The following is a 24,134-nucleotide window of genomic DNA, read 5'->3' on the forward strand; positions in this document are numbered from 1 at the left end:
GTTTGCCTATTGTTCTGAAACCGTTTCCCAGAACTGCTCAAAAATGGCTTCCAGGTGACGTGCTTGTGCCGCGAAATGGCCTGGTCTGGAGAAGGTTTTCAAGAAACCATTTTAAAAACGTGAGGGCCTGACCATGCCACCGGGCGACCCGGCACAGTCTAAAGGCTCAGTTCAGAAAACAGGCAACGCGCCAGCGGAGACCGGGCCCCCGCGGATCGCGTGCGACTCATTCCCCGGCCGGGGGCGAGACGCCTCACAGGCGGGCAGGCAGCAGGAGCGTCTCCCTGGTCTGTGCCCCGCTCCGGGCGGCGGCTACCCCGGGCTGGGCGGTGTCTTTTTCCGGGGACCCGCTTGGCTGCAGGGGCCGTGGGCGCCTCTCAGCCCGCGGGAGGGGGCGGCTCCCCGTAGGGCTGCGGAGGGGGCCTGGCTGCCCCGGCTCCTCGCCCTCCCTACGCCCCGCTGGCACGCGCGGTATCCCCGCCACGGCGCCGCCCTGCCCGGGCCGGGCCCGGCCCGCGGGGGAAAGGGCGGCTGAGCAGCGTTTCCGGGTCGCGGCGGGGCCGGGAGGCGGAGCGGGCGGCAGCAGCGCTGGGAGACGCCATGGCCTTGTGGTGGCGGCGCTGCCGCTTCTCCCGGGCGCCCGCGTCCGGCTCCCTCCGGAGCCTGCTGGAGGCCGTAGGGCCGCGACTCGCCTGCGGGCCCTGGGCGGGGCGGGCCGCGGAGGGAGCCGAGGTGAGCGAGCCGGGGCTGCGGGCAACTAGAGGTCACAGGAATGAATGGGAACCGCGGGGTGGGGCGAGGGGCGCCGGGCTAAGGAGCGTGTAGAGGGCGACGGGTGCGGGGGGCACTGGGTCAAGGGGCATGGGGGGGGTGCGGGGGGCACTGGGTCAAGGGGCAGGGGGGGTGCGGGGGGCACTGGGTCAAGGGGCAGGGGGGGTGCGGGGGGCACTGGGTCAAGGGGCAGGGGGGGGGGTGCGGGGGGCACTGGGTCAAGGGGCAGGGGGGGGGTGCGGGGGGCACTGGGTTAAGGGGCAGGGGGGTGCGGGGGGCACTGGGTCAAGGGGCGTGCTGGGGGCAGTGGACTAAAGGCTGTGGGGTGCGGTATGGCGTGCAAGGGGCACCAGATATGGGGCTCATGGCGTGTAAGGGGTACTGGCTAGAGTAGGCTGGGGGGCATGAGGTGCAAGGTAAGGAGGGAGGATCGCGTGGAGTGCAGGGCACGTGGATGGTATGTCTATGGGATTCGGCAGGGGAAAAGTATTTTAATACGTTTTATATGGTACAGAGGACAGGGATGTTCAGATGGCGGGGTGGTATGTGAGGGCTGATGTACCAGGGTGGTGGGCAGTTTGCAGTCAGTGAAAGACACATGTGAATATGAGCAGAAATATGCTGTTTGTGAAACACATTTATAGAACATGGTAATCTCAAGCCCTCACCTTTTCTGGGAGAATGCTGGCCAGTCAGTCATGTGACAGTTTCTATTGTACCCACAATGGGGGCTGTGGGAAGCGGCATAGGCCAAGGGACCTACCAGCTGCCCTTTCCCGCAGCCCCCATTGGCCTGCAGCGGCGAACCGCAGCCAGTGGGAGCCACAATTGGCCAAACCTGCGGACGTGGCAGGTAAACAAACTGGCCCGGCCTGCCAGGGGCTTTTCCTGAACAAACGGCTTCCCAAGTTTGGGAAACACTGACGTGGTGGGGTGTATATACAAACACACACTCTAGGTATGTCTGCATTTTAGTCACTTTAGTGGTGCCTCACCAGCTATGGTGTTATTTATACCCATGCTAACTGGGCATGCAGTGACTTGTACTCTACATGCAGTCATAAGTTTAGACATGCCTCAAGACACTGTTGATCCCTTTAACTAAATGTGTAAATTGAGGTAGACCAGAGTTCAAGGTAAGGAGGTGGAAAAGCAGAAGAAAACTGTAAAAAGTAATGTTGTTTTCTGGTGTTCAGAAGAAGTGGAATGTATTTCTTACATCTACAATTAATATAAAACTAGATTGACTGTTTTTAAAGCAGGGTGGACTTGGTTTAAATCAAATTGATTTAAATCACTATTCAGGAAGACTTGATTTAATCATGGATTTCTACATACATAAAAGTGTATTCCTGTTGGTTGTTACCAACCTGAAGATCCTGCATGTTCAGACATGTTCCTTTCATCATCTTCAACTCAGCTTCCTCCTGAGAAGGAACACTTCTCATGATGTTGTTTCATTCGGGCAATCAGGTCTTGCATTTCTTTGTTGCTCTGTTTGCATTTTGCATGCATGCCTTTCTTACCCATAGGTGGAGGAACTTCATTAAAATATTCCCAAACTAGGTCTCTTTTATAGCCTGCTGCCATTATAGGTTTTCCCTTCTAGTGAGAGAATGGCATGGTAGATCTCAAATCAATGAAGGCTACACTCAGAAAGACCTCAAGACTTCCGTAATATGCTACTCAAATAGTTTCACTTTTGTTTCTACTGCCTGTCCATCCGTTGTCACATTTATCTCCAGACTTATTCTCCTTGTCCAGATCTATTCCGCCCGTAACAATCTTCTATTCATTTAACTTTTTGAAACTTTGCACTTTTAGAGAGAGGTAAGGGATTGACTCTGTGTACACAAATTTTCAGGGGGACAAAAGGGTTGAGGTCTGTTGTTTCTCATCTATCTATTCATAGTATTTAAAAACATTTTTTGCTGTTAACAGGCATGTTGTCTCTGGAGACACAAATCGTCAGTTTGAGAATTGCAAAACTAAGCATCTCTGATGGTATCTTCTAGACTGAGCACTGAGTTCCATTGGGTAGATAGAAAGATTAACCTAAATAATCTATACAGAAGCCCCTGGAACCCCATAAGATTGGGTCCCTAATCCATGAACTATTGGAATTCGTTTACAAAACTTTTACATAAGAACGGCCATACTGGGTCAGACCAAAGGTCCATCAAGCCCGGTATTCTGTCCTCTGACGGTGGTGAATGGCGGGTTCCCCAAAGGGAATGAACGGATAGGTTATCATCAAGTGATCCATGTCCTGTCACCCAATCCGAGCTTCTGGCAAACAGAGGCTAGGGACACCATTCCTGCCCATCCTGGCTAATGGCCATTGATGGACCTATCTTCCATGAATCTATCTAGCTCCCTTTTGAACCCTGTTATAGTATTGGCCTTCACAACACCCTCTGGCAAGGAGTTGCAGAGGTTGAGAGTGCTTTGTGTGAAAAAATACTTTCTTGTGTTTGTTTTAAACCTACTATCAATTAATTTCATTTTGGTGGCCCCTTGTTCTTGTATTATGAGAAGGAGTAAATAACACTTCCTGATTTATTTTCTCTATAGCACTTGTGATTTTTTTAGACCTATATCATACCCCCCCTTAGTCGCCTCTTTTCCAAGCTGAAAAATCCCAGTCTTATTAATCTCTCTTCATACGGAAGCCATTCTATACCTTAATAATTTTGGTTGCCCTTTTCTTAAACATTACATGAATATATTATCTCACACTATAGAATTAGAATTTATAATCCCTGTTCCATGTTGAGATATCTTTGAGCTATAGTGTATCTTAATTAAAACTATCTTTAGATAGGTGTTTTCCTCAAAAAGCATTTTATCCAAAAAAAAAATCCGATTTAAATAAAAAAAAGTCTGATTTTTTTTATCATTGGTTTTTATCCACCCTGTTTTAAAGTAGTTTAATAGATTAGACACAAATGCAAAGGTCCCAGTCTTGCAATCCCACTGCAGTCACAGCCTGAATTAAACTTCTCTCAGCTTTCCTTTCCCTGCAAAGGGATGGGGGATTTTCATTTCCCCTGATCCTTAATCCTCCTTACTATGAAAGGAGTGAAAGACGACTACTCGTGCTAAATTAAAGTCTTTATGGGGTCGGGACTTGTTTTGTTGTTGTGGAAGACCCTGTAAAGGTTTTCCTATGGTTGTGTTAGGAGAACTAGGCTAATTAACCAGTGTTTTCATTACCACCTATAATTTGAGTTTGTTTAGCAAGAAAATACAGTTTACACATTTTTTGTAGTCAAAATGAAATAGGTTGGGTTTTTTGTTTTTATTTTTAAATTATGGTTGTGTTTTAGGTCTATCTCTCAAGGTCAGGTTGTTGGCTTGACCTGCACTAAGAAATGCTGTCTGTATTGACTGATTAGTATGTGTGACCTGAGGTTAAAAAAAAAAAAATGCCTCCAGTGCCTCGGTTTTCTCATATAAACCACCAAATAGTCATTGCATCTCATGCTGCATTTTGAGGAAAACACTTAAGTAAATAGCTACAGGCACTGTTCCTGAAGTGCAATTTGGGGAGCTAGGGGAGCAAAACTTCCCTTTTTCCCATCAGACATTTTGTGGTACTTACAAGGAAATGGGACATCAATTGTCCACTGAAAGAGACTGAAATCATGGAATATCATGCCATAGTAGGCAGCTCTAGCTGCTGCAACTGTAATTTGCAAATGCCCAGTGAATTGTCCTTGTTCCTCCCAAAGCGAGATCTTATGGGGGGCAGGATTCACAGCAAGTCCTGGGGCATTGGTATTTTGACCTTTAGCGGGAATTGTGCTGATTTGAATGTTCACTTCTTGACTAGGCCTGACTTCTTTATTTTTTAACTTTTCCAGGAAGGGTGGGTGGATGGTGAGGGTTTAGAGCCTGTACAGCAGTGGTTCTTAACCTGGAGTGCACATGCCCCCTGGGGGTGCGAGATGCCCTTTCTGGGAGTGCAAGACATGCCAGATTTTTTCGAAGGTAAATCATCGAAAATACAAATTAAGCACAGGCACGTAAGTACTTTGTTTCATCAATCTTATGTATTTATTAACATTATACATTTTTTAATGATTAATATATAAACAAAAAATATACGTAGGTTTAAAGAGCTGACCTACCTTCGTGATTTTTGATAAGGGATGCAAGAACATATTTTGAGAACCAAAGGGGTGCAGGCTGTGGTAAAGGTTAAGAACCACTGCTGTACAGTATTCTTTCTTACTCCCTGTGCACAAGGAATTAAGGTAGGAGGCACGCTGAATTAAAACCTCTTTAGGGGAAAGCAGAGGATGCACACCTTTTTATTTATTTATTATTATTATTAGTGTAGCAGTTCCTGGAAATACCAACATGGGTCACGCCAGCCACTCTTGTCATTTGGCAGCTCAACGCAAATCTATGTGCAACATAATGAGCCATTGAAAGGAGGCTGTGCCTCCCCTAAGTGTACAGACTGGGTCTTGCTAATACAGCTTTCAGATATCAACTAGATAAAAGGTTCCTTCCTGATCCTTTCTAGAAGGAGTGAGTAAGTTCAGCATTCCTATGTGCAGGAGTCAGCTTATCAAGTAAGTAGTTAACTGGCAATGTATATGTACACACCACATCATGTGTAAGGAAACAATTGCAATACTGCCTTTGCACTGAGTTTTACAACTCTCTATCTACACGAGGAAATACTGCAACTAAATATTAATGAACAAGTATTTCTTAATGATCATATAGTTCCACTGAATGTAAAGGTTTTGATTTTAGAGTAAAAGTAATCTTTTCTTTCTGCAGATGCATTATTTTCTGGGGAGAAGTTCAGTTTTGTCATTTCCAAAAATTCGTAGTATATTTCTGCGGTAAGTTGAAGATCCATATTGTTAGTTAACAATTAAAGTAGGTAAAGAAGTAATTATATTAGATAGATTGCATAGGTGAAGTTGTGGATTTTAAACTTTAATGCCTTAGTCATTAAAACAGACTGTAAAATGAGATTATTCACTGTAGCGTGTACAAGACCAATTTAATATAGGTCATATTACATTTTCTGTTGATGTGGCATGAAGGTAGACTGAAATTCTCCCATCCTGAAAAACTTGCAGCAGTGAAAAAAAGCTCAGGTAAGGTCCTGATGTTGAAATAGAGGAAACCTAGTGTGTGGGTATAACCCTCAAATTCAGTGGATTTCTGGGATCCTCAAGGAAATTAGGCTCATTCCCTATCGATCCTGGCATATCCAGGAAGAGGTTCTGACTCTTTGTATTGGTCAGCCTCTCTGTCCTACTTGTAGGACTGAATTTGATGTAGACATGGTTGGCCAGAGTGACTAGCTGCATAGAGTGTAGAGTATATTCAACTCCAAAATAGAAACCACTTTCTCTCCTAAAAAAAAAAAATAGGATGGTCAAGTCATTCTGTTGATACCAAATTGCAAGTGTTGACTACACCTGCAAATTGGCTGTCAAGGAAGGGAAAACAGAAATTGCATTGCTAAAAAAAATCCCCTCTAGTTCACTGAACACATTTTCTCAAATGCTGCATTTTACACATCACTCTAAAATCTGTCGCATTTAACATATCCTGACATGCTAAACTTCTCACTGTGCTGGCTGAAAGTATTTTTGGGGAGGCAAGAGCCTTCATGAATTGTTTCTGTTGTGTAAAGTCAGAAAAAAAGCCATTTTTAACAATCTTAATTCTTTTGGATCATACTATTTCCAGGTTTCATCATACAACAACTTCACGAACATGTAGCTGTAGTAAAATAGTTACTGATGAAAAATACAAGGACCCTTTTAAACTTGGTCGGAAAGACTTGAAGAATCTATATGAGGATATTAAAAAGGTAGGTGGTTTTGGTGAATGCTTTAGGACAATATAATGATTCTGACATTGAAAATGGTTAAATGCAACCATCTGGTTCTCTTTAAAGTTTACCAAAGCTCTAAACAAAGTAACTGACGGAAGATTTCTCTTGATAGTCTACATGTATTGCTGTCGTGTGATCCTCTCAATCTAAAATGAAGGGGAAGAGGAAATCACTACGTAACTGATAGAAGCAGAAAAATGACTCTCTGTATCCACTATCTAGTATACTTCACTGTTCTTAATCATTTTTTTTTCCCCCCAAGTTATCATGAGGAATAGTCTTAAAACCAATTTCAACATAAATTGGAGGGAGAAAAACCAAACAACTAGCTTAGAGGATTTGAATGCATGTTCCTGACTTGTAATCCAGGTTGATTATGTATCTTTGAAATTAATACATTGTTCTGTTTACAGGAATTTCTTGTATCTACAGCAGAACTTAGGGAAATGTGTGAATATTACTTTGATGGAAAAGGGAAAGCCTTTCGACCAATGATTGTGGTACTAATGGCAAGGGCGTGCAATATTCACCATAATAACTCCGGGTGAGTCCCTGGTCTTGAAATATATCGGTATGGACAAGTAGAAGCTCTAAGTAAGATTTTTCAGACCTATCATTTGTTAAAATGTCACAAAATTTGTCTAGTGACTTCATCAAAACAATAAGGTGACCCATGAAACTTCAGTTCTATTTTGTACCATTAAGTACATTTTACACTCAAAAAGCAATGATCTCTATTGTTGGAACTGAATAAATAGTTTTGGTGCACTTTTCCAGTAGAATTGTGAAATGTACTGTTGTAACTATGGAAGGGAAAAAGAATCCCTAGTTCCGGTATTTGTGAAGATTTTGGTTATAGTCACAATGTGCAACATAAATAGTTCGTTATTACACACATCACCCAGTGAACCAGTTTACACTTCACCCAAACTACTATTCTATTTATAAGCATCTCTATAGCTTCTAACTGCTGTCATAGATAAGAACTTGTTTATTGTGGGAGGGAAATAGTATTTTATATTTAAACATGACAGGCCTGGAAGCAATTAGTACCTTTCATACAGTCTATGCAGCAAGATTAAACAAACTACGAGAAAAACTATTTTCTCTAAAGATATCATTTGTGCAGGATTCTCACTCCCAGAAATTAGGATTAGCTCAAAACTGGCATAATTCCTTTAGGTTGTTTGGCCCTTGAGGTAGAATATGATGCAGGCCCTGTACAGGCTCTCTCACATTACCCGAACTGGTTGTAAATGCTGCCCTCCACCTATTTTCCAGACAGTTCCTCCTGTCTGTATTCAGCAAAGGACAGAGACTGTTGCTGGGATAAGAGAGAGGGTTGAAGCATCATTTAGATATCATTCGTCAGTTCCAGCCCAGCCTTTAGTCAAGTCCAGTTGATTATTCTAAATTTCTGAGGCCCTTGGTTCGAGCATTTTTGTGTACTTCATCGGAGCATTCATGGTTTCTTTTATTTTCCCATCCCTCGACATCTAAATTTGTTAGGCAGTTTTATGGCTACTGAGCACATTACTTCTTGGTAAGCCACTTGCTTGTTTTTGTTTTGTGGTTCAGTGCCTATCTGGGTTGGTGATAGGGTGGATTTGATTTAAATGATTTAAATCACTAGTCAGGAAGACTCAATTTAATCATGGTTTTCTACATAAAACATACATTCTGCATTCTTGTTAGTTGTTATAACCTTAATACTTCACAACTCAGATAGCTGTAGGTTTCATTTTTAGAAGGTGTACACTATACATTTTTAAACAGTGATTTATTTTGAAAACTTTTCAGATTAGTTTTACAGCTATATCAGAAAATGAATGATTGTTTGGTTATATCATTTACCAAAGGTAATTGAATCAGATATTTATGAAGTTATTAGGAGGTGAACTATCTCCAATTCAACAGGTTAATCATTAATATTTGGAGGATTTTCTTGCCATGCTGTATTAGGAGGAGAACATCACCAGACAGACATTTAAATTGTTGTTTGTTTTTTTTTTTTAAACTAAAACAACAACGTTAAGTATTCTGGATTTTTTTCTTCAGCAACAAACGTGTAATATTTTACAAAACAAGCATATTTACCTCTCTTCTCACATTTATCTCCAGACTTCTTCTCCTTCTCCAGATCTATTCCACCCACAACAATCTTCTATTCATTGAACTTTTTGAAACTTTGCACTTTTAGAGAGAGGTAAGGGATTGACTCTGTGTACGCAAATTTGCAGAGAGACAATAGGGTTGAGGTCTGTTGTTTCTCGTCTATCTATAGTATTTATTTAAAAACATTTTTTGCTGTTAACAAGCATGTTGTTTCTGGACACACAAGTCCACAGTTTGAGAACAGCAAAACTAAGCATCTCTGATGGTATCTTCTAGACTAAGCACTGAGTCCCATTGGGTACATAGAAAGATTAACCTAAATTATCTATACAGAAGCCCCCAGAACCCCATAAGATTGGGTCCCTAATCCATGAACTATTGGAACTCATTTACAAAACTTTTCTTAAACATTACATGAATATATTGTCTCATACTATAGAATTAGATTTTATAATCCCTATTCCATGATGAGATATCTTTGAGCTATAGTGTATCTTAATTAAAGCTATTTTTAGATAGGTGTTTTCCTCAAAAAGCGTTTTATCAAAAAAATCCCATTTAAATTAAAAAAAAAAAATCTGATTTTATCCACCCTGGTTGGTGACTACCTCAGTGCTTGGCACATGTTTCTCTGGCTAGTCTGGCACTTGTCCCAGTGTATCAGCCTCCTTTTTTTCCTTTTGGAGATCAAGTTTCTAATGGCCCTTCACGAAGTAACTTTAAAGAAGAAGTGGGACCGCTTAACACTGAGGATGGAGTGGAGGTTAAAGATAATCTAGACATGGCCCAATATCTAAACAAATACTTTGCCTCAGTCTTTAATAAGGCTAAAGAGGATCTTAGGGATAATGGTAGCATGACAAATGGGAAGGAGGATATGGAGATAGATATTACCATATCTGAGGTAGAAGCGAAACTGAAACAGCTTAATGGGACTAAATCGGGGGGCCCAGATAATCTTCATCCAAGAATATTAAAGAAATTGGCACCTGAAATTGCAAGCCCATTAGCAAGAATTTTTAATGAATCTGTAAACTCAGGAGTTGTACCGAATGATTGGAGAATTGCTAATATAGTTCCTATTTTTAAGAAAGGGAAAAAAAGTGATCCGGGTAACTACAGGCCAGTTAGTTTGACATCTGTAGTATGCAAGGTCCTGGAAAAAATTTTGAAGGAGAAATTAATTAAGGACATTGAAGTCAATGGTAAATGGGACAAAATACAACGTGGTGTTTTACAAAAGGTAGATCGTGCCAAACCAACCTAATCTCCTTTTTTTGAAAAAGTAACAGATTTTTTAAATAAAGGAAATGCAGTGGATCTAATTTACCTAGATTTCAGTAAGGCACTTGATACCGTGCCAAATGGGGAATTATTAGTTAAATTGGAGAAGATGGGGATCAATATGAACATCGAAAGGTGGATAAGGAATTGGTTAAAGGGGAGACTGCAAGGGGTCCTACTGAAAGGCGAACTGTCAGGTTGGAGGGAGGTTACCAGTGGAGTTCCTCAGGGATCGGTTTTGGGACCAATCTTATTTAATCTTTTTATTACTGACCTTGGCACAAAAAGTGGGAGTGTGCTAATAAAGTTTGCAGATGATACAAAGCTGGGAGGTATTGCCAATTCGGAGAAGGATCGGGACATTATACAGGAGGATCTGGATGACCTTGTAAACTGGAGTAATAGTAATAGGATGAACTTTAATAGTGAGAAGTGTAAGGTTATGCATTTAGGGATTAATAACAAGAATTTTAGTTATAAATTGGGGACGCATCAATTAGAAGTAACAGAAGAGGAGACGGACCTTGGAGTATTGGATGATCATTGGCAGCTCATAGTCATCCTATGTGATATGGCTGTGAAAAAAGCTAATGCGGTTTTGGGATGCATCAGGAGAGGCATTTCCAGTAGGGATAAGGAGGTTTTAGTACCGTTATACAAGGCACTGGTGAGACCTCACCTAGAATACTGTGTGCAGTTCTGGTCTCCCATGTTTAAAAAGGATGAATTCAAGCTGGAGCAGGTACAGAGAAGGGCTACTAGGATGATCCGTGGAATGGAAAACTTGTCTTATGAAAGGAGACTTAAGGAGCTTGGCTTGTTTAGCTTAACTAAAAGAAGGTTGAGGGGAGATATGATTGCTCTCTATAAATATATCAGAGGGATAAATACAGGAGAGGGAGAGGAATTATTTCAGCTCAGCACCAATGTGGACATAAGAACAAATGGGTATAAACTGGCCACCAGGAAGTTTAAACTTGAAATCAGACGAAGGTTTCTAACCATCAGAGGAGTGAAGTTTTGGAATAGCCTTCCAAGGGAAGCAGTGGGGGCAAAAGATCTATCTGGTTTTAAGATTCTACTTGATAAGTTTATGGAGGAGATGGTATGATGGGATAATGGAATTTTGGTAAGTAATTGATCTTTAAATATTCAGGGTAAATAGGCCTAATCCCCTGAGATGGGATATTAGATGGATGGGATCTGAGTTACCCAGGAAAGAATTTTCTGTAGTATGTGGCTGGTGAATCTTGCCCAGGGTTTAGCTGATTGCCATATTTGGGGTCGGGAAGGAATTTTCCTCCAGGGCAGATTGGAGAGGCCCTGGAGGTTTTTCGCCTTCCTCTGTAGCATGGGGCATGGTTGACTTGAGGGAGGCTTCTCTGCTCCTTGAAGTCTTTAAATCATGATTTAAGAACTTCAATAGCTCAGACATAGGTGAGGTTTTTCATAGGAGTGGGTGGGTGAGATTCTGTGGCCTGTGCTGTGCAGGAGATCGGACTAGATGATCAGAATGGTCCCTTCTGACCTTAGTATCTATGAATCTATAACTGAAAATGTGAAGAAACCATAAAGTGTCAACAGCATTTGCTAGTAGAAGGCGCGCTGAACTTAATCCATGTTTATGCTGCTTGTTGCAATTTCTGTATGGCACATGGCTTGCATGGACAAGATGGTGGGAATGGAACTGCACACACCTTTCCCACTATAATCCAATCATAGTGCAGGTGATTCAGCAATGCAAAACTGACTCTGCAACCTCATAATCCAAGTACTGTTTGATAGGAGCATGCCGACAGGGAGAGGATGCTGCTGGAAGTCCTTAGTCAGAATCCTGCACGCAGGTGGCCTGGGAGTGATGGTCATTGGTTGTAGACTGGTGTAGATGCCATGTTTGTATCCTTCCTAGGTGTCAGAGCAGTCTTGTCTAGGGACTGCGTTGCTGTCCTCAAATTGGGAAAGGGATGGGGAAAAAAATCCCTAAAAAGCACTTGCTGCGCCTGAATTTATCAGAGTGCTGCATCTGACCGTTCATCCAGGTTTTCTGTGGACCCAAATATGTTCACAAACTTCTCAACAGAGGTGGTGGATCTGAGCATTGGACCTCTATACTCAAAGTATTGATGCAGTACAATATAGCTATTGCTTGTAGGGACTGCGCATGGGTCGTCAGGTGTAATGGAATCAGAGTCGGGTGCCAAGCCAGAGGTTAGAGCGGGAGGTAGAGTTAGGAGTCAAGTCAGGGGTCGAAGCCAGAGTCAGCATCAGGGATAGTGTGCAGATGAAAGGATCTGGAGTAAGGGAGATAACCAGGAACAGACAGGTGCCTGCGGTAAGGATAGCAGGAAGAGACATGAAAGCACGGTTCAGGAGTCAGGCAAGTAGGCAGGGTCTGTAGTAATAGCCAGCCAAGGATTCTCCTAATGGCTTAAACAACTTTATGTGCCTCTTTCTGGCTTAAGTAGTGCATCCTAGCCAGTTGATGAGCTTGCACATCTCTCCCAATCAGGAGCTTCATGGACGGTACCTTTTGAGAGCTATAGCTTTGCAGGCTCCCTTTTCCACTGGTTCAGATGAGCTGCTGGGTGATGCCACAGTCTGAGCACTGCCTGGGGAGCTGTGAGTCCGGGTGTGAGGCCCGCTGTTCCTCACGTGGCAGTACTCAGTGAAACAAGACTTACTGATGGTGTCACAGCTAAAGAAGTTGTTACCCCCAAAATCAGACTTAAGGCACCCCCACAATGGCCTGCCTATATCAGTAACTTAATCCTCAATTTGTCTATTTTTGGTAGTTGGAAAGGGGGTGTCCTACTATGGAGGAATTGCCAGGGTTTTATCAGGGGTTTCCCTCTGACCTTTGGAAAAGTCCCAGAACAGATTAACTGTGTTGACCCCTGGGAGGACATGCAGACAGCCTTGCTGAGATTTAGTCCCAATGCCACAATAGGGGATATCCATTCTGTTTGAGCATCAGACATTATTACTATGTGGATGGTAATTTGTTTTAATTGTACAACATATGTAAAATTTACAAACTTCCACCAAGGATACAACTTTTGCTCAGAAAGTGGCATGCTTCCACATTACACTTCTTATTTCTGAAGGCAGGATCCCACTCATTCTTTGATCATCTTGATCAATTGGTCCATCAGCTCTCACAGAGAGAGGGCTGATCACAACACATCATTCGTTTTGTTTTAGCCAGTCTTTCAGCCACCCTTTGCAATATTATACAATGGGGAGCTAGCTTACATTCCGTATACGATGGCCAGTCACATGCAAGATGCTGTTAACAAGTTCTTATTACAACTTTATATATATAAATAACAAAGAAACACACATACATACACAAACATCTAACTTTATTATCCCAGGTATACACATTCACACATTGCAGTTATTCCTCATGCGAGTGTCATCATGCTTACATCTCCATAGTCTTTTGTCTCTCTGCTCTGTCTGCCACTGCTCCAACTGCTTTGCCTTGGTTCTTTTTTCTTCAGTGATTTCAGCTATCATCTTTCAGCTTCTGATGTCTGCTGATGATTCTCTGATTGTTCACTCGCTCTAGCACCTCCCGCTCAGAGTGAGTGAAGTCTGTCAGGAACCTGCCTTATATACAAATTGTAGCATATTCTGATTGATTGTTTCTTCAATCCTTATCAGCATACTCATCCAGCAATCATCTGTATGCCTTCCCTGATTGGGCTGTTCTTATGAACCAATCACAGCTGCTAAACTCATCTGTCAATCAAAACTGGACCTGATTCCTTCCTTCAGGTTTTTGGAGTGACCTTTATCACCCCTCAGCCTGCCTGTTTGCTGTTGGTCAAATCGCTCCAAGACCACCTTTTTAGTTTCACTGGCTATGATTTCCTGTGATCACCATCTTGTTATTCCTGGCTGCAACTGCTCAAAACTATTTATATTATTAAACCCTTATAATTATAATCAGTTACACAATTATATTCATCTTAACATTATGATTTGTCACCACTCTACTTTTACTAATTTAAAAATAAGTTTAACTTCAGTCTTTCCCTTGCTTCAGCTGGTAGTGGCAATACAATGTTCTTAATGCTCTATTCCTGACACAGACTAGAGCAACTGAAGAATCTCTCTTATCAAAGTGGGTGCTGATTTTTTTTTTTAAACTGGGTTAATAAATCTGAAGATGAACTCAGATGATCTGTTGTGGGCTTTGCCATCCATTCTTCAATGTCCTAAAGAAATGTGGAGGGGGTGGGGGTCTGTTCTCCTTTAGAAATGGACAGGCTCCTCTGTGGTGAGACAGGATGCCTACGTTAAACTCTCTGTACCAGTTTTCGGGCATTTCCTTCCCCCCATATGAGCAAGAGTATAATTCTCAGCACACTGGAGTGCTTTTTGTGCTGAGGCAGATGCCTGTTCTCTCAGTGCAAAAGCTCTGGCGTGGAGACTGGTGTCCCTGGCACCTTTTGCTTGTTGGTTTTCATGCAGTCAGTGTCAGTGCTTCCTGAACCATTTTTGATATTTCAGGTGTCTGTCACCTATCCTATTCCAGCTGTTTGTGTCCAGACAGGCTGAATAACTGCCTCCCTTTTGTCTGTTTTGGAAATGAAATGTTGGGTAGCGAGAAAAATGAAATGCTTTGGAAGGGGAAAAGGAATGAAATACCAGGATTTCACTTTCTTCTCTTCTTCCTTGCTGCATCCCCCTTTCTCTCTAGGTAAATCTAGCTGACTTTACACAATGTATATATGTACGTTTATGCAAGTCTGCAGTATGCTGTTTTTCATCTTGATACATGTTTCCAGGCTAGAGGAGGTCAAACTAAAAATTAAAGTTTGTTTTATTTTGTGATATTGGCTTATGAGTTGCAAGTTTTGGCTGGATCTTTTCTCTAGTGTTGAAGTCTTTCTAGCAGGCCATATACCTGATCTGATGCTGAACTTGGGAGAGGTTTCTGAGTCACTGTATACTATATGATAAATATACACAAACATGTATTTCCTGTTCACATTGTCATTAGCTTTGTTGTTGTGGCTCTTTACAGCTGTGCTTTCATTTCCTTTTGGCAAGTTCTTTTTACTATCCAAGAGTAAGAATCCTGCACAGATGGTACCTATAGAAAAGGGAACATTATTCACCCATGACGACATTTTCAGAGAAGCAAAATTATAGATGAGTCTCACACACCCATCCATTTCCTCTTCATGTTACCTATTTGAGATGTTTTTCTCATGGATCTTATCTTTCCTTTGAAGCATTTTTTGTCTTATCTTAATGATCATTTTTACTTTACTTTTCTTTCTAGGAGCTTCACCCCTCTGTGCAATCAAAGAAATTGACTGGAACAGTTGGAGGGCAGCATTATATCTGGCAGGGGGAGAGAGCCCACAAATATTAATAGGGTACCTTGATTATACTTCACCATGCTACTGCTGCCCTCAAAGATCAAAAACTCTTGAGAGCTAAGAGAGTTCAGCTAGTCTCGTGCAAAGAAACAAAGATATAGATTGTGACTCCTGCCAGATGATCTCTTCAAAAAAGCAGAATTTTTACAGAAAAGTAACTTCCCACTTTCAGGTGAATTTTTTTCATCTCTTTTTCGCCACTTTCTCAGTGGTCCCTTTTACTGGTTTTTGTTCTTCATCCTTTCCCTTCCCTGGCACTGTTCTTCAGACAGTTTGCTCTGCTTTTCATCAGCTGAGCCCTCATCTCTGCCTCCAGGGGTTGTGTTATTGACACTGCATTTCATTTTCTTCTTCTCCAATTGCCAGTCCTAACTCTTGTACAACCTTCTGCATCCAGCATATTTTCCACTGTTAAAATCTTGTTTGCTGTGTAAATAGCAGTAGAAAGGAAAATGATCCCTCTGTATCCATTAAAATAGCAGACATCAGTTTACACAATCTTAGGCCCTAATTCTGGTATGTGTTCTGCATGGATGGACCCCGGTGCCCAGGCAGAATTCTATTGGAGCTCCATGCAGAAGCAGGGATGCACCCACACAGAACAGCTTGCATGATTGCATGGTCATATTTCTTACAATTAAAAAAACAGGTCCCCAAACTATTCTCAGTAGATTAGCCTCTTTTTTTCCTTCAGCAAGTTCACATTATCCAAGCCACTGCAAGGAAAATTAACACTCAGTTAATATTTTGGATCCCTTGTGTCCTCATTACAAGATCAGTGGATGAAGTATGCAAATTGTTCAGTGATGGTATGATTTTTCATCTCTCTTTTAAAGATCGTAGTGCCGTAAATACAAACCTTAGTGTTTAGGTCCCTTGTGCAATAGCTTTTTGTCTGTTATTTTAACTGTTGAAATTTATCTCTATGTGTGAGGGCTGGAGTCCTGGTAAGGGGTTTAAACTGGGATTGTGTGAATCCTGTGTTTTCACACATCCTCCTGGAGTTATTCACAACACATAATGAGAGAATCTCACAGAATTATCACTAAAGAGAATTATCACTTTGCCTGATTGGACCTCTGCTTCTGCACTCTACTGGTTTCCTAGACGCACTACCTATAATTTGTAACTGAATTGGAATTAATTTGCAAACTGGATACAATTAACTTTAGGCTTGAATAGAGACTGGGAATGGATGAGTCATTACACAAAGTAAAACTATTTCCCCATGTTATTTCTCCCCCCACCCCACCCCCCACTGTTCCTCTGATATTCTTGTTAACTGCTGGAATTAGCCTACCTGCTTGTCGCCATGGAAGGTTTTCCTCCTTCCCCCCCCCCCCCCCCTGCTGTTGGTGATGGCTTATCTTAAGTGATCACTCTCCTTACAGTGTGTATGATAAACCCATTGTTTCATGTTCTCTGTGTGTGTGTATATAAATCTCTCCTCTGTTTTTTCCACCAAATGCATCCGATGAAGTGAGCTGTAGCTCACGAAAGCTTATGCTCTAAAAATTTGTTAGTCTCTAAGGTGCCACAAGTACTCCTTTTCTTTTTGCGAATACAGACTAACACGGCTGCTACTCTGAAACCTAACTAGAAATATGCATGTCCTCTGCTGTAGCCATGCTTCAGAGAGCGACTGAAACAAAAGAGAAAGCGGAAGAGAAACAGAAATATCAAAGGGGGAAAAATGGGGTGAGCACAAGAGACTTGGAAACAAAGTAGGGAGATAGACCCCCCTCAAAGGGCAAGAGAAACAAAGCTGACGCCTCTGTCACTGTCCAATCTATATGGGTTCTTACACTCCATTCATTGTTATAGTATAAAACCACTTGACAGCATCTTCACTTCCTCACAATCATCATGTACATTGCTTATTGTTCAGCTGTTTGCATCAGGTAGCTGCCTTGACAGCTCCCTAATCCATGCCTCCCCAACTCCCTCTTGCACTCTCGCAACTTCTGGTTTACACTCCTGAAAGTACACACTTCCTCCCCAGCAACAGATTCCCAGCAGGGAGTGAAAGCTTATCCTGAGAGGTGTGGTCAGTGCATAGGACTGGGTGTCAGCCCACCCATTGCTGTTTTCCCCATCCTTAAAATCAGAATAGCAGTACTTGCCTACCTGGCAGAATGTTACAAAGCTCTAGTTGTAAATAATAAGTTCCATGCAGAAATACTGCCTTACCCACAACATCATTCTACCTCTTGCAGCAGGCCTCTGTCTACTGCACACCATACTAGTAGAAAAGGTCAAGGGTACTGCAGTCCCAACACTAGTTCGCTATACAAACCTGTCTTATTGTCTGTCCAGTATGTGCACAAAACAAAGCAGAGGGCCTGCTTAAAAAAAAGTGATCATGTAATTAAAAGCTATCATAATGCATATACACAAAAAGGCTGTTAAGGTTGCACATATTTACTAAATAATATATAAAATGGTGGTGTGGTTCTACTCTGAGAACTGTGTAAAAATGGCACCGTCATCCTCAGTCAGTCTGTGTATCCAGCATTATCTGCTTACCTGAATCACTAAATTTTTTTTTCGTTCTGTTAGCATGGCAGAGTGGGAAGCTGCTAAGAGAGAATGACCAAGTTCCTATTATTTCTTGAGCATCATCAACAAAATTTACTATGCTCCTATCGGGGTTTCCAGTAGCATCACAGAGGGAATAACTTTGCCTGCAGAACCTTTATTACTGTTACTGATGTGTGAGATTGAAAGGACCTTGCTTGATGCCCAGATTGAGTTTTCAGAAATACTAATTTTAAGTTCCTTGTAAAATTGGCATATTTTATACAGAAATCAGAGACACCGTAAATGTGAACCCTAGAATGCCATTTTTAAAGTCACTTTTCAGAGAAGAACTGTACTTTTAAAACAGAACTTTCAAAACTTGCTTTTGAAATGTCTGTCACTATTGTGCTATTTTCATACCATTGAATCGTTCTGGTTTTTCAATGAGCGCTGCCATTTTACTGCTACTTTCCAGCAGGAAGTCCAGTCTGCTGACATAGTTTATGGCACAGGGAATTCCAATGAGCAGTTGAATGCATGAAAGAGGCTGGAAACTTTTACAGTTGTTTTAAGGTAAGTTGTATGATTTACTAAAAATAATTTTATGGAAAAGTATTTATACTAAAGTGTTGAACTAACAAAGTTTCTAATGCATATTAGAGCTATCTTAAAACAACCATGAAAGTGTCCAGCTTTTATTCTTATACTGAACAATGATTCCTTTTTTCACAAACTACAGACCATATCCTGCCATTGTTTTGCATGCAGAATTCCCCACTAAAAGCTATGAGGTGCTCTGCATAAAAATAGGGTAATATCTTGGCATCTATGTCTGCAGACTGGCAAGATGTCACCTTCCAGTTTCATTGCTGATTATTAAATTTAAATGCATTTAAACCATGTGCAACAAGACTTAAATTCATTTTGTAATGAGTTGAAGTGATTTCAAAATCTTTTATGTTTTCTCTTTAATTTATTCTGGTTCTGCTGGAAATTAGTATGATTGGCTCATTTTTAAGGTTTCAGACTTTTGCTGGAAGAGCAGGTTAGTGCTTCTGAGGAAGGGAATGATTTGAAAATGTTACTTTTCCTGCTCCCTCATTGTGTCCTCTATACCCCAGCTAACCCCATATATGTTCCCTTATTACTTCCCCTCACCTCTTTAAAAAATAAGCAGCTGTGAACTATTGAGTTAAATCACTGGTGTGACATCATCCAAAAGACTTAATTGGCCAATCAGTATGTGGCTTTGGCTGATAAGTTTTCATGGTCATATTCTGATATAATGAATGATACAATACAATCCCAATTATCTCAGTCTCTGAAGACACCCAAAATCTTAAAGGAATCAAGAAAGTCAGTTCAACAGTCGTTGAAGGCTGTGTTCTGTGTCTTCTTTTTTTCAAATCTAGAATACAGATTTCTAAGCTTGCTGGTCATGTCTCCAGATGTTAGTGAGTTGTCCACCAGCTTTGGAGAGTCTGCAATTCAGACCTCCCATGTGTGGAGCACAGTGAAGATAAGGCAGACTTTAAAGGGTCTGCAGTCCAGCTGTTGAGACATTCCTTTAAAACTGTCCTCTGCAAAATTGATTGGCATCCTTGTTGCTATGTTCCAGAATGCGGTCTCTTTGGATCCAGATGTCCTTGGGCATCATGTAGTCTGGTGCCTCATTACTTCACTCTAGACCAGGGGTTCTCAGGACAAACTTTTTGGTGGCTGCTCTCACACTTTTTGCTAAAATATATAATTAGCTTTAGGAAAAACAAATAAATATGCATATATACATGTCCAAATCATTGTAATTTATTTATTGCTAACTAGTAAGTCTGTTGTGAAAAGCGATATTAACAAACATTCAAGTATCACTTTTCACAGCAGACTTACTCAGCTTTGGCAAGCCTGGGGACAAATTAAGCCCTGAATGGTGGATCTGGGGAGGCAACGGGGGGTGGAACCTGAAGCACTGCATCCAGAACCTGGGGCCTGCTGCCACACAGCTGGAGCCTGGGGATGGCGTCTGAAGCCCCTCTGCCAGAGCCTGCCACCCCAGGGCTCAAGCCCAAAGCCTGAGCCCCACCGCCCCTGGGAAAGTGGGGAACTCACCGGCTGCCTGGTCCTCCTGCATTGTGCCCCGGGTATCTCCAGAGGTGGGCAGGACCCAACTCTTGCTGGTGGCCCCAGCAACTAACACCAAGGCAGTGCATCGAGGAGCATCAAGGAGAGGGAAGTGCTGCTACTTTGCCCCTTTCCCCCAATCACAGCCCAGGAGGCTGTGGGCGCAAGAAAAGCCTCTGGTGGCCTCATGCAACCACGGTGGCTGCATTTGAGAAATGCTGCGGAACCTAAAATAGAGAGTACAGTACAATCCTGGGGGTCATGACCATGCTTTGGAAAAATCAGGCTTGAACTGGACATTCTGTGAATAGTATTCCTTTAACGCAGTTATTTTGCACTTAATTAGACCTACAGTAGAACCTTAGAGTTACGAACACCTCAGGAATGGAGATTGTTCATAACTCTAAACAAAACGTTATGGTTATTCTGTCAAAAGTTTACAACTGAACATTGACTTAATACAGCTTTGAAACTTTACTATGCAGAAGAAAAATGCTGCTTTCCCTTTATTTTTTTTTAGTAGTTAACCTTTAACATAGTACTGTACTTGTGGGTTTTTTTGTTTTGTCTCTGCTGATGCCTGGTTGTGTACTTCCGGTTCCAGGTGAGGTGTGTGGTTGACTGGTCAGTTTGTAACTGTGAGGCTCTACTGTATGTATGTTTCACCCACAAGTATGGATGGGGAAAGAAAGTTAAAAGTCGCCAATAATATTTTTGAAAAGTCTTTTCGTCTTGCAAACTTCGACTTCAACTGATTCTTGAATGTTTTGCTTGTAAACATTGCTTGAATGTTTTGCATTGTATTACACAAACATTGCAAGGGCTGCATGGGAAGAGTAAAGTGAAATTTATGAAATATGGTCAAAAAAGGGACTGAAAAATGCAACTTATTGTAGAACAAATCTGTTCATTCAGAGTCTTAGCTTGTTTTCTACTTAGCTGTGGTGGCCCTGCACTGCTATGGAAGAGTAAACTTGTATCTATTCTGGCTCATGGATTATCAGCAAAATTTACTTAAATTTCAGTTCCAGCCCTACACTCAGCTATATATTCATGTTTGCAGCCTTTTTCATTTTTCTTGAACCTGCCATTTAAGTTTACTAAATTTATCAGACCTCCTGAGTCAGGGTGGTGGTGGTGGTGGTGGAATTGTTCTTTAAATAGCATAAACAGAAGAAAGGATACTACTGTAAAACCAGGACCATTTAATGTAATTTTCTTAGAGCAGTGGTTTTTCAAACTATGGTTTACAGGACACTTTCACATGATCTTGAAATCTGCTACTGTTACAGCAGGGAAGGATATCAACTTTAAAATAGTGATACCTCTTTCTAAATGTAGCCCAGCCCAGGGAACGCTAAAAGTTTTCAGATGTTTTTGACTAGCAGAACTCACAAGTATCTGCGTTCTGTGGCTCCTTCAAGTATCATTATCCAAGTGTTTCTTTGGTGTAAATTCAGCCAAAATCAAATTTGCGGGAAACATCAAAATTGGGAAGGGCAGTAGCACAAACACAGGAAGACAGAACCAAACTGTATCCTGACTTGCAGATATTGGAGCAGTGAGGGTTGCAAGCAATGAGATAAGATGTTGAAGCCCTATATACAGAGATATATAGAGCCTGATTCAGCTCTCATTGAAGTTAATGGCATAACTCCCATTAACTTCAGTGTTGCAGAAACAAGCCTATATACATACTGTTACAAAATGGGGAGATGTAACCAACCAATTGCACCCATTCTGTTAAAATGATCTGACTTTTCTCTTGTCTGCTTATACAGAGTTCAGAAGGTTGGCAGTCAGTGATAGGTTCAGAACATGAAAATGTTTTGAGAACCACTGCTGTTGAAAAATAATAGTTTCTCTTAGTTTCTATAGAGATTTTTCATGAGCATATTGCAGTGCACATAGTATGCTTGATTGACACTTAAAGATGTGTGGGGTTTTTATAATTTTAGGGAGGTGCAAGCAAGCCAACGCTCTGTGGCCATAATTGCAGAGATGATCCATACTGCTAGTCTAGTTCATGATGATGTTATTGATGATGCAAATTCTCGGAGAGGAAAAATGACTGTTAATCAAATCTGGGGGGAGAGAAAGGTGAGTCTCTGTTGTTGTATACAGTACTGGTAAAGTGGAGATGTGTATTTGTCATGTTGCTAATATTTAGTGTCTCTCCCCTTGGCAGTAGAGTGTGGCTGTGGTAGAAGCTGGGGATGTTTAGAAAAAGGGGTACAATCTGAGCTGATGACATAATTGTGAGCATGGTATGAATTCCTACATACAGGGGGTAAAATTGATAAACTTTCTAACCCTACATTTTCAAAGTATAGTGGGAAGATGTTTTTACTGTGTAATTCCTATTGACTCTAATGGCAGTTGCATACAGTAGTTAAAATCATGTTGAAATGCTTTGAAAATATGCCTCCTTTTAAGCACCTCATGTATTGGTTTCCCCTTTTGAAATAACAAGCCAAAAGAGCTTTTATGCTAGCATTAGAATTTTCAGGCTTTAAAATGTTACATATATAGCTTAAGGTAGCAAAGATTTTGCTGTTATCATTCTCTTGTGAAATATGTAAGGTGACTAAGCTGCTTCATAAAGCATTTGAAAAAAAATTATTTAGGAAGTCCTGGGGGATGACAGATCAATGACACTCCCAGATTTTTAAGACCCTTTAGAACTAATTGACATTACACAATAACAGTAGCACAGTGACCATACGATACAGTATATAATGGATAAAACTTATTTCTTTACCTTGCAGGTAAAACACATTCAGATAATGCAAGTATGAAAAACCCTATATATAGCAAAAAAAGAGAAATGTAAAATGGGAACTCCAAAATGGTTCAAATTTAAATACTGTATTTTTTTCCTTTTTCCAGTTTTCAGTCAGACGTGTACACTTTATTAGGAAAATGATGTAATGAGACTAGACCTGGAAAATGTACAGGGAGTCAGATTGTCCCTAGTATTTTTATATGAAGAGACATTTAAAACCAAAAATCTTCTCGTTTTTTTTTCAGGCTGTTTTAGCTGGGGATTTTATCCTTTCAGCAGCTTCTGTTGCTTTAGCAAGAATTGGAAACACTACTATTATTTCGGTATTAAGTCAGGTGATTGAAGATTTGGTGTGTGGTAAGGTTTTTTTCTATTTGTATCTTTATACAACTTTGTCTAAACAATAAACCTAAAAAATAAAGACTTTGTCCCTGCATCTTTATAGGTGAATTCCTTCAGTTGGGCTCCAAAGAAAATGAAAATGAGAGATTTACTCACTACCTCGAGAAGACCTTTAAGAAGACTGCAAGTCTTATCGCAAACAGTTGTAAAGCAGTATGTACGTTCTGTCTCTCCTCAAGTTAACATACCTTACTGTAAGCTTCACAGCTAAATTCCCAGTTACTTGTTGTTTTCTTTAGAAATGCTCCAAACTAGATTCTTCAATTAGTATTTTGCCACAGTCCTAATGGATCTTTGGTTAAGATTTTTATCCCAATTCAGCTGTGAAGCCTCCATTATTGGTTTTCATTCTTTGCTTTCTGTTTTACATGCGGAGACAGACTTTTTTACTCTTTTCCTCACTCAATTCACAGTAAGATACACTATAGACTCCTGAGCTGATTTTTAAAATGTTAGAAGTTTGAGCCTATTTTTAAAATCCATGTCCGAGAACTGTTCATTTTATAATTTGTTGAATACAAGTTTCCTTTCACATCTGTTGTCTGCTGTAGTGTAGCATAGTAAACTGTAATGCAGAGCCCTACATGAAAACAGTGCAAAAAATTTAAACAGTTTGTTTGTGTTCTTCCTATTTAACATTGCACTAAATAGGAAATACATTCTCTTCTGGTCCTCATTAAGTCTTATGAATTGAATGTGTTTTAGTCACCCCTGACCCATGGAACTAAAAACAATCATGTCTAGTTCCATTATTGTAAAATGACAGAAGCATAAATTAAAGGACTGAGTCCCAAGCAAACTGACAGTCAGTTAGACCCTCCTATACCCTACTCTCCATATTTACCACCAAATTCTGTTACTTTCGTTACAC

General features: G+C 41.1%; 1 protein-coding gene across 10 annotated transcripts in view; it reads left to right on the forward strand.

The window, feature by feature from the left end:
* The first annotated feature begins 154 nt into the window (after positions 1–154).
* The window catches only part of PDSS1 (decaprenyl diphosphate synthase subunit 1), a 39,967-nt gene continuing 15,987 nt past the window's right edge, over positions 155–24,134 (forward strand). For 2 of the 10 annotated variants that reach the window (XM_043509484.1, XM_043509486.1), the window contains exons 1-8: positions 466–732; positions 4,638–4,799; positions 5,569–5,633; positions 6,496–6,619; positions 7,057–7,187; positions 22,035–22,176; positions 23,107–23,218; positions 23,307–23,416. In XM_043509484.1, coding sequence (XP_043365419.1) covers positions 601–732; positions 4,638–4,799; positions 5,569–5,633; positions 6,496–6,619; positions 7,057–7,187; positions 22,035–22,176; positions 23,107–23,218; positions 23,307–23,416 — 978 coding nt within the window. In that variant the 5' untranslated portion in view covers positions 466–600. Of the gene's footprint in view, positions 288–465; positions 733–4,637; positions 4,800–5,568; positions 5,634–6,495; positions 6,620–7,054; positions 7,188–15,338; positions 16,248–18,433; positions 18,532–22,034; positions 22,177–23,106; positions 23,219–23,306; positions 23,421–24,134 lie in introns of those variants that run through there. The other 8 variants (XM_043509490.1, XM_038388329.2, XM_043509485.1 and 5 more) reach the window with 8 other exon arrangements.

This window comes from Dermochelys coriacea, chromosome 2, assembly GCF_009764565.3.
Source record: "Dermochelys coriacea isolate rDerCor1 chromosome 2, rDerCor1.pri.v4, whole genome shotgun sequence".
In the NCBI taxonomy this organism is placed as follows: Eukaryota; Metazoa; Chordata; order Testudines; family Dermochelyidae; genus Dermochelys; species Dermochelys coriacea.